General features: G+C 38.5%; 1 protein-coding gene across 1 annotated transcript; it reads right to left on the bottom strand.

Moving 5' to 3' along the window:
- Positions 1–248: 248 nt before the first annotated feature.
- Positions 249–6104, bottom strand: LOC105661932 (uncharacterized). Its single transcript, XM_076529287.1, has 4 exons — positions 6101–6104; positions 5062–5263; positions 1893–2233; positions 249–1130 (listed from the first exon to the last, which is right to left on the bottom strand). The coding sequence occupies exons 1-4, from the start codon at positions 6102–6104 to the stop codon at positions 706–708; spliced, it is 972 nt and encodes a 323-aa protein (XP_076385402.1). The 3' UTR covers positions 249–705.
- Between the last annotated feature and the right edge of the window lie 5022 nt (positions 6105–11126).

The raw sequence follows: 11126 nt of genomic DNA, 5'->3' as shown, positions 1-11126 counted from the left end.
GATCTTGTAAGGTATTAACGTGAGCAACACCTCAAATGTGAGATAATAGTAATGAAGTGAACACACAAATTTTAAACGGCTTTTAAAACTCCTGGTGCCAGTATGCTAAAATAGTTCAAATTGGGATATTGTATGTTTTTTAGATTTCATTTTCTTTAAATATAAAATCAATTTTCAGTCCATATTGTCTTACGCAAACTTTCTTCAGGATTCTTAAAATTTTTTGAAATACCAGTACCTTCTAATATGTATAAAAGCTAAATAAATGACTACAAATAACAATCTTTGTATTATTTAGTAACACAGTTTTCACGAAAAGTTTATTTACAATATCCTAAATTACATACATAGAGACAACATGCATGTTATATATTTAAATACTAGCACCATTTAAAGTAATACATTATTTACAAAACTGTACATTCAAATTAAATATGCTAATCTAAGTATTCCAATCACTGCTTTATTCTATTTTAGTTCATTTAATCAATATACAGTGAATCGTTATATTGCCATACGCGTGATATCGCCATACTTTACATTTTCATCCATTGTAATGTCACGTGACATGTTCCGCAGCGTAGTGTTGTTATATTGCCGTGGTGTAGCGTCCAGCTACATCTATGCTATATTTTTACCACAAAACCTATAAATTCTAAATGTATCAGCCATGGCAGTACAATGAAAGTCTCACAATAATTTAGATTAATTCCTTGTTTTCGTTTTCGGTTGCTTTTCACGGCTTATTCCAGATCTGAGGTTTCTGTGCCGACACATCAGTTGCAGGCTGCTGCAATTCAATGTGAAATTTAAGGTATCTTGCACACCGTTGTCACACTCTTCCCTGTCTACCTCTTTCCTCGTTCTCCGAGCGTTACTCCCGTTGGTTTCCGGCCGTGATTTTCTATTTCCTTCCGTTTCTTCGTTGTCGCTGAGACCGTAAGTCGAACGATCGTGCTGCTTCATCGCAATTCTTATAGTATGAGTCATTTCCGGGCTGGGTGAACGCGAATCTCGGGTCGCCTCCGATTCCTTGCCGATATGGAGGCGAAAGTTTGCTGGTATCTCGGAACAGATGCATTCGGTGACATCTTGGAGGTTCAGATTCGACAAAAGCCTTCGATTGCTCCCTGAAATTCGAGAGTCAAGTATTATTGGAACTGGAAAGATACATTAGGTCTAGAATATCTTCAGCGATTCAAGTTTTTATGACAATAGAAGGTATATTAGCTATTTGCAAATGTTTATAAAACTTTAATAATAATTTAGCCTAACTAGATATTCAATGAAAAAGTAATTCTAGTATAAAATTGTAAATTTAGGAGACTGCAATAATTTGGAGATGCATTGTAGATAATATGGTCATACGTTGTTAGTTAATATTTTATTCTGTTTCACTTATGCTTCCATATTTTATGCTTTCAACTTCCCGTATAAAGTAGAGATCTTTTGAATAAGGGCTAGTTAGGGAGAAACATATAGGGTTGCATACGAGTAGGCGCTAGATTGCACCTATAAACTGCAACCTGTTCACCTTCAACGTAGTAAATGTACCGAACGAAACGAAAGTAACCGTGTCTTCTCTATAAACGTAACAGTTTACTCAACTAATAAAGCAGAATTATTTCACTAACAAACAGTAACAATCACTAACAATATCATCTCAAAATCCTTAATTTCTAACAACTATTCAACCAAGACCAAGCTAATAACTGACGCAAAAATATCGTATAATCAACCCATCAATTCTCTCAATTTTACAATTCAATAGTAAATCGATCCTCGAAGGTCCAGAGCATCGACCATGCATAAAATAGATTCCCTTACGCGTCCTGAAATACCAGGAATGCCAATGAGTAAACGTTGAACCGAACAGCAGACTTTGAATTGACCTTCGACAATGTTCCTCGTACATTCTTCAAGGGTTGGAACTCCTTTCGTACATTCCAGGAACTCCTCGCCCCTTTTGCGTCTGCCCCGGGACTTCCTCGATGATCTCTTCCTTGCTCCACGTGGCTCCACCCTTCCTTCTACCTTTCCAGTCACCGTGACCTTCTCCAGAAGCTCCTTCAGAACCTCGTCCTTGGATTCGATCGAACCCGTCGAGTTTTCGAGCCTCGTCCTTCGCGAGCTAGCTTGTGACTCGATCAGAGGAACCGAGCATTCTGGCAGTTCCAATGAAACGATCGTCAGGAACGGTGGTCTCTCCTTCCGGATCCTCTCCAACCACGACCTGTAACTATTTCATTTGCTGTTACGTGGCAATATTCGTTTAGGTGGTTTTAGAGATTTTGAACGTCGCTTTTGGAATAAAATTTAGAATTTTGAATTAATTTTAACCTTTGCTTCGTAACATTCGACCTCAGACACGAACTCTAACGCAGAAACAATGTACGATTGTGAAACATTTCACATTTGAAACCTCACATTTTTACTCGAACGTCGGGAATTCGTGATCAGGGAAAACCTTGTGCAGGGTTTATTTTCAATATAGTCAACAAACAGATCACTGTCAGATATTGATGAGTAACCATTGAAATAGTTGTTGCGTTTTCATGACTAAAAATTTGACGTACCGCAATTAAATGAGACACCTTATATTGGAGTGAAAATAGCTTGGAAAATAGTAAAACAACATGAATTTCATGAAGATGAAATAGAATATGTTTAGTGAAATTTTATTAGCTGTTAATAAAGAATTATGAACGCAGTGACGAAAGAAAAGAACGATGTATAAAAGAAACATAGAGACTTAGGACTTTTCAGAAGCGACGGCGAAATGCACTACGTCACGATGAAGTTACCAGTGCTTTTCAGATTCACTGGGTAACGATCCTTCGAAATGATTCCTCACGGTCAAGGAAGAAGCCTTAACGACTGTAAGAAAGGATATCTTCTGAAACCTGAATAACTGTTGTATGTAATTGTCGATGGCCCGCAACGGTCGAACACGAACGTCTGTCATTTCCAGAAAAGCGTGCATGAATAAAAGCGGAAAATCTCGCGTGCAAAGACTTTAGAAAAAAATGAGAGAAAGGACGTCGTAAAGATGAAGGATAATAAGATGATTGAACTAAAACGAAGTGTATAGCATGGGAAAATTTTGATGGGAATAAGATGTTGTTATTATTGCTTTGCATGTAAAATTAAAAGATTGCAGCCAATTACTTATGGGGTGATTCCTGAGTTTTAATTTATAAACGCCATTATCTCTCAAAATATTCGTCTTTTCAAAATTTACCTTTTGTCCTTTACAAAGGCTGATTACGTTAAATTACTTCTCTCTGAAAGAACAAGTTTCCTTTCAGGTTTCGAGTAGCTAATATTCGAGCAGATAATTTTTTGCATGATTACACCCTGTGATTATATAATTCGTAACATGATTTTAGGATATTCGTGCCAAAAATATATGACCATGTAATTAAATAGTAGATGTATCAAATATGTGAGTATTAAGTAATAAATTTTCAAAGTTGATGTTTTAAGATTGTGAATCTACTGATATGCTGATAGACAAAATTATGATCACTTTTCTGCAACTCTTCTATAACGAGGTTCTACAATAATCTGAGCAAGTATCTTACAACAAATTAACAACACTGCAAAATCAGCTGCGAAATCAACTACACTGATCGTACGAAAACTACTGGTAGAAAACTAAATAAGCAGAAGTATTTTAGTCTATCTGCAGTAAACACCATAGTTTAGCTGAGGTCGCTTGGATTCGCAGAATAGCAGATAAAAATGCAGCAAAAAACCTAGAATGTTATCGTGATCTCGTCGATAAATGGGGCACGATAACGCGTCGACGAGGCCAGTAGCAACCTCGTTGACGAAAAAGAAAGAATTCTTTCTGGAAGCTGGCCATCGGATCCATTGGTGGTGGATTCACGAGAAACGAGAGCACGTTCTAAACTCGCAATAAACTCGGTAACCTTGTCTGAATCTCGAGCTCTGAGGGGTCAGCCACGAAATATAATACTCGTGTTTGAACGCAGAAAAAGGCTAATTCACGAAGAACATTGAGAGACCAAGGTCCAGTACCCGCTATGGTACGCAGATGTAAAATTCGTGGTGTAAACTCCTGGAAATTTTATTATCAATATTATTTAATTATACATTTTCGTTTTAAAAATACTATTTCTTGGTACGATATTAATAACACCATAACATAAGTTTGTGATGGAATGATCGCTTTTGAAGTTTTATAGAGTCACGCGGTCCCAATCTCGACAGTTAAATTTTAGTGCGTTTAATTACGGGTTTCCACGTCACGTTACATCCCTATAGACTCCAGAGGAAAGAATCATTTACTAGATCGAAGTTCTCAGTTAATCGTTCAAGAAATCTCTACGGGATTCAATCGTCTTTTAGAATCGTTACCGTCCGATCGTGAGAATAAAATTGCAACATGAACTTTTTCTGTAGTGATTAATTATCGGGGTACATTTAATTATCAGCTCTTTGCTAATTAACTCGGTAATCGCTTCAGTAGAAGTGCAGGATGTTAAAAAGAAAGGGGTTGAGAGACAGTGTTCATCAGAAACAGTAAGAAATATGGCATGGGACAGAACATTGATGATTTGTATTATTTAAAAAACATATTCAAGACTATTTACAGACTATTTATATTTGATACTATTTAATAGACAGGTCATTTATATTTAGTACTATTTAACAGACATTTAATAAACAAATGATACGAAAAACTTGACCACATTTCCCCTGCGCAAAGAAGAAATATATTCCAGATAATTTACTCTCTGTATACACGTAACTTTATTTGAAACACCTATCTCTCAGATCAATATTTGAGTGGGACATATTGCTCGTAATAATACTCGATATTTTTACCTTAAGCCTGTATGAAAACACGAGTGTCGGCAATAGCCCTGACTTTGAATGCAAGCAAACACTGTTCGCGTTACAGGTTCACAAACGCAAGAAGCATCCACACCGAGCGAAATACGAATCCCCAGTGACCTGCATCGAGTGCACCGAATCCAAAGTTCAGAACAGACGAGTGAGAGTTTGTCCGCAAGAAAGTGAGAGGGAGAATACCTGGAGGATCTTCTAGAGGAGGGCACGTAACCGGTGGTAGGATGACAGATATGGCGTGCCGGGGACTGTGACCTTGAACTCGAGGGTTCCCTCGTGCTCCTGGGGTCTTCAAGCGTGAGGCGCCGAATGTACAGTCCTGGCACCTCCTCCACGAGCTGATGTCTTCTCCTGTACGAAGCCACAGTGACTGGTCCAACCGATTCTCACCATCGATCATCCGTCGTCGTTCTCTTCTCTTTCTGTTCGTTCCTCTTTTTTCTTATTTCCCTGTTCTTTTAACCGGCGGAACAACGAGATTGAACTCAAACGGCGACCTTGAACCGTGACGTTCAGTCGTCTCAACACGATTGTACAACCAGCAGGATCGTGGTTATCCTTCGTGCAGACAACATTGTTGCGGTTCTAAACGAAAACGAGATGATTGAATAACGACTCTCGGTTTGTAGCCTGTTTCAGGTTTCACGTTGATCGCGCGTCGCGGATCATCGGGTCCGCTGTTGCAAAAGCGCTTACATAAGTGGAGGAAAGATCGAGAGGTAATTGCACGTGATACGATTAAATTGTGCTACTAAGTTGGGAAACGTGCCGTTGCGGGAAGTTGATCGTGCTGCGATGTGAACGATCGCTGCAATCGCTAACCAGAGCACGTGGATATCAACTAACAAACGATTAGAGCTAGTTCAGGTTATGGGAAATCATGCTGTCATCACGTTGAAGCGTGAGCATTCGCGGAGTAACGAGGTGATTGTGGTCGTTGGAGAGAGTGGTTGTCTACTTTGTCGGCGAAGATTGATTCTAAACCAGCTTCGGTGATTTGGAGAGAAATTGATATTTAAGTGACAAAAATAGAGAACCCGTTCATGGTTACGTTTCGCTGAATAAGCAGTTTCTGTACTTGCTCCTGCTCTCGTTTATATAGATATTATCTAACGACTTGGGAGAGAAATTCTGCTCATGAATTTTTATATAAAACTTTGTCAGATATACATAATAGCGAAATTGCAGATTTCCTAAATTCCATAGTCTTCAAATTGTTAACCCATTTCTAAATTGTTGAATTCCTAATAAGTCATCACAAGGAAGATCTTTTTCTCCTTGTCATAATTTTCCCAGTGAGCAGCCAGATTCGAACTAACCGCATTGAATGAAATTTTGAACATGGCGGATATAACGTGTTAGCCTAACCTAACCGACAGCCACCGCTGACCGATTGACATAATTTTGCAAGAGTCTCGTATTTCCTATTGATTATTTCGAGCTGGACCACCGGTGATTTCATCGAAACGACCATTAATTCGTAACGATGTTTCGCGCGCGTTCCAAGCTCGAGTTAATCGGTAGAGGGAACGTTAATGGCGATAAAATAGGTGATTAACGAGAGCGCCACGAGCTATGTTAATGGGTCCTGGAGGGAATTTCGTTGTTCGGTAGCTGGCGATATCAGAAGGACGTTCAGCTTTTAATTACGGGACGCTCGCTTCGTGAACGCGATTATCGCGGGGCACGAGTTTATTTGCTCGTTAGCGATTTTCAGTACGGACTGGATTGTATTCCGATGCCGGAGAATAAAAATTCTTTGGATGTGTTTGTAGATTTTTAAAGCGGATCATGTTTTTCAAACGCGAAATCACTGAAGTACATTCAGAAACGATGTGGATGCCGGTAAGAAAATTCTCTTCAAACAAAATATAAAAAAAAATTTTTTATTCCGTACTTTCTCCTGATTTTAATTTGGGGAATATCAGTTAGGAATACATCGTGTTACGAATAAATATAGTAGAGATTTTCAAGTTATTTTATTTAGAGGGCTTTGAATTTGGAAATGTTAAAAATTTCAGATTTGGAAATTGGATAAAAGTACTTTGTGTAGATTTGGAAATTCACGAATTTGGGGATTTGGAACTTTGGGAATTTGATGATTTATAAATTCATCTTAACCTATCTGATTGCTCATGAATTTTTACTCACAAGTTTGTAATTCAGAACTTAAAGCACATTACCCTAAATCTGACATATTATCTCACTGCTCGGATAAAACACCTCTGAGTCTTCGTACTTTAAATTTTATTAGTAAACTACAGCTGCACATCTGTAATTACCAATGAGCAGATATTATCATAGGATCTTTTTCCCTAGCATCTATTTACACTTTCGAGATATCGTGTTTCAAAGTTAACCGTGGTATACCGAGTCTATCCAATGATGGCTGACCGTTCGATTCAGAGTAAAACAATGTGTATTGCGAAAAGCGAAAGGAACACCGACGATCGAGAAAAGTAACGGTCCGTCCCAGTGGAGATTAAGAGCCGATTAAAATTCATGGCGTGTCAGCCGGCATAATTCGATTTCGTAGGTGTTCGTGCAGATCGAGTTACCCGAGGCGGGCTTCCTTTTTTTTCTCCTTTTGAGCAGCAACGGACGCGAAACAGCCCGCCACGTCGTAGCTTTGTTCGCGGGGACAAACCCCTTGACGTCGATTAAAATTGAAACGTGGCTCATTATCGATTCGTCACGCTAACCGAGCGTGAGGAGAACGCAACTTACGGATTCCGCTTGTATCGTGTTACGGTCGATCCGATCGTTTCCTTGGACCAAGGTCGAGTCGGACGATGATAATGCGAGATGATAGTTCGGTCGACGTGGACTTCTCGACCGTCGCTCGATTCTCGTGTCAAACTGTTCGATTAGAGAGAATGTTACTTGTTGGTGTAACGATCGGAAATTGACATTTATCTTTTCCGCTCGCGATGTCGTGCTTACTCGACGTCGTTGCACGAAACGATTCACTCGCGTGTTATGAGATGAATAAGTCTACATTTTTAAAAAGTAGATGTTTGGAGAATATGTGCATACAGAAAGGGTTTTAGATACCATTGATTTCGATGTAAATTGATTTTATAACGGCCATTAAATGGTATTTAAAAGAGTAATTTGCATGCGATCGAAGGTACTGCGATTCTGTGTTCGGTGGCGTAATCCCTGTGTGCGAAAATCGGGATTTTAACAATTCCGATAACTATGCAATTGCCTTTCGTGAATATCGATTCGAATAAATTCACAGTTACTTTTGAATACCCTGTTAATTGCAAAGGAGTTTTACCAAATAACTTCTAGTACTAATTGATGGCCTTAATTTTACAAGTGCAAACATTTATCATCGATAAAAGCAGTAATGCAGTGTTATTTTTAGCAGCGGGCACTATCATTCGAAAGGGAATCAATTTATAAAAGGGAATCGAACTTCCATCATCAAAAGATCACCGCAGATCGATCTTCGTGGGTGGACCATCGTAGCCGCAAGGTTGATTCGTAAAAGGACGAATACGCGCGAAACAAAACGCGTTTAACCGGCGAACGAAAGGAATAACGGACAAAGATAGAAGGCACAAATAGAATAGTTTGTGCCGACGAAAAGCAAAAGGCAACGGGAGTGGAGCGGAAAGGAAACGGAGAGAAAGGAGGCGAAACAGAGGAAGATGCCGATCTCTTCGCGGAATATGTTTACATTAAAGGCGCGCCTTGAAAAAAAGGCTGGGACGAACCGCAAACTGCTTAACGAGTCCTGCTCCTTCTGCACACCCCCAACCCCTCACCGTTTCTTGTCTCTGTGGTGTCATGTACAGAAACATCGCGTGCACCCACACAGGGGACTGTATTGTGGCCAGCAATGGGAGCGAGTTGTCTCTGTAATTTCAAATTTCCCGCGTAAGACATTCCTCGACAAGTGGCTCCCTCTTCGCAGAGACATTATAGTCCGCCATTTTAAGTACCCAAACCATTTTCCTAATCATTTGCACTTTCATAAAGCTTTAACATACCAAAATGATGTATAGATTAAGTGATCCGTAAAAAAAATTTATATTACTGAAATTAAAATGTTTCGAACTTCATTTATGTTGATTTTTATTGAAATAAAGAATGATTGTACGTTTCAATAAAAAAATAATTTAAAAAAAAATTATATTGAAGCAAAACAATTAAGTTTATGCAGCTATTGCTAATGTAATTTTTTGCGTTTGAAAATCATGTGTATCTCAGATTCTACAGAAATTGAACAGTTCTATCAAGACTCGAAATCTTCGCTTGATTCACGGTTATTAAGTTCATTGAAGTTGTTAGGCTCGTCAGAGGAACGGGAGTTCTAGAGAATTGTTTAAATCGTAGTCGTTTTAATCACCCCACTAAAATTGCCTTAATTGATTGCTCACACAGCTTCAAGAGATTTTAAATTAGTTACTTGGATATTTTGTGCAAAATATGCGAGATATTGCTTTTAGAATAAAACGAGTTAATTCAAAATTAACAAGAAGATTTGCAATTATTTGTTTCAGTCACTCTGTTCTTTATAACAAATTTAAATTATTTTTATATATTTATTTCTCTTTTTAACATTGTATTTACTATTTAAAAATTGTCTGGCCTTAATAGTTTCATTCAATTCTTTCTAACTTTCTAACTGCTAGAAATTAACCCCTAGCTCTATGATTTGTCAGGTGTGTCAGTCAGAACTAGCTAACTACAACTACAATATTAAAACAGTCAAATAAAGTTGAAATATTATGTCAATTTATTATCAATCATTCACTACGCAACTACTTACACTTGAACTCTAAATTGAATCGTATTCATTCCAGTAAAATTGATCATAAAATACAAGTGCGACGAGTCAGACTCATCAAAATAATACAAGGGTTGAACACATAAAAATTTGAAAGCTTAGGTTCCAAAGGTAGAAAATTACAACCTAAAGATAAATTAAGAAATATCGAGATATTCGAGGCTTGAAAAATTTGTATGTTGAAAATACAGAATTGAAATGAATTGCATCATATATGGGGCCACCGTCGTTTCACTCGACGCTTTTTCGTGCACGAGTTAACACGCCATAGGATGTCCAGTGTACGGTTCACCGGTGCTTCAGGGCGAATTTTAATTTTCACGAGCGGGGTGCCCTCCCCGTGTATTGTCATTAGAGAGAGGCCAACGACGGCCAGCAAGGGGAAAAGTCAGGCCACGAATTATGGGCAGAGAGAGGGAACAGGAGAGGGAAAGACAGAGAGGAAGAGAGACATCCACGGTGTTATTAGATTTCTTGCAAATTACTCGCGCGTCCCATTAACGAGTCCCATCTGTCTGGATTACGAGGCGAGCTCGGCCTCGCTCCGCTCGGGTCCTCTCGACCCGCCGAGCGATTTAAAGCGTTACTCTTTCGTCGTTGCTCCGCTTGTTTCCTCCCTCGTTCTTTACTTTATTTCATTCTTTCTTTTTCTTGCGCTCTTTCACCCGCGAAATTTACGAAGGTGCTGCCTACCAATTTACGAGGGCCATCGAACAATCGGCTGATGTGATTAATTGTGTTTTCAGTTCTATTTAGGCGATTAGAGTAACACGATTCCTCTGGACGAAGCTCTACGGTCGAACAAACAAAATCCCATCTTTATATATCATATTTCTACATATTTTTTTATAAAATATACGAATATTATGTACAATTGTAAACATGGAAGTATCACTGCACGCTTAGAAAGAATATACAGGTGTTTACATATATAAATAAATATAAATTACATATAATAAAATGTACGTTATGTACATATCCTCTTTTATGTACAAGTGTATTTGTAAAGTGTAAAGTACATTTTTTATACGTACACATATATGTAGAATTTCTATGTTCCTATAATATATTATATTTGTGTGAAAATGAACATTTTTATTTTTATTTTGATATCTTTAAAATACTGTGTACTATTTTGTATTAGCATACAGGTTTAAGAATAAACAAGTTCGATCTGCAAATAATAATATGTAGAAATGGACAAAGTTTAGAGTGTCTTAATGGAGGCGCGAATTAAGGCTGGTTCGCATAGCGTGGTCACTCGAAGGGACCACCCAGCACGGTTCAAAGGTATCGCGATATCGTATCGATCTTTACTGTGGTCGAAACACGACGGGAAGGGGGTGAAAAAAACAAGGCAATTTCCGAAAGGAAACACGTGAAATCGATAGTCGGCCTGGCCGGGACTTTACGACTCGGTGCTGCGTGGAAAAGTCACGACTATGCG

The sequence above is a fragment of the Megachile rotundata genome, chromosome 1 (genome assembly GCF_050947335.1).
Source record: "Megachile rotundata isolate GNS110a chromosome 1, iyMegRotu1, whole genome shotgun sequence".
Taxonomy (NCBI): Eukaryota; Metazoa; Arthropoda; class Insecta; order Hymenoptera; family Megachilidae; genus Megachile; species Megachile rotundata.
This window is presented reverse-complemented; position numbering and strand designations above follow the sequence as displayed.

Excerpts from the sequence above, each read along its gene's own strand:
- LOC105661932 (XM_076529287.1), bottom strand. Across the intron at positions 2,234-5,061 it reads TCCTCTAGAAGATCCTCCAG|GTCGTGGTTGGAGAGGATCC; the intron begins GTATTCTCCCTC and ends AAATAGTTACAG. Across the intron at positions 1,131-1,892 it reads TACGAGGAACATTGTCGAAG|GGAGCAATCGAAGGCTTTTG; the intron begins GTCAATTCAAAG and ends CTCGAATTTCAG.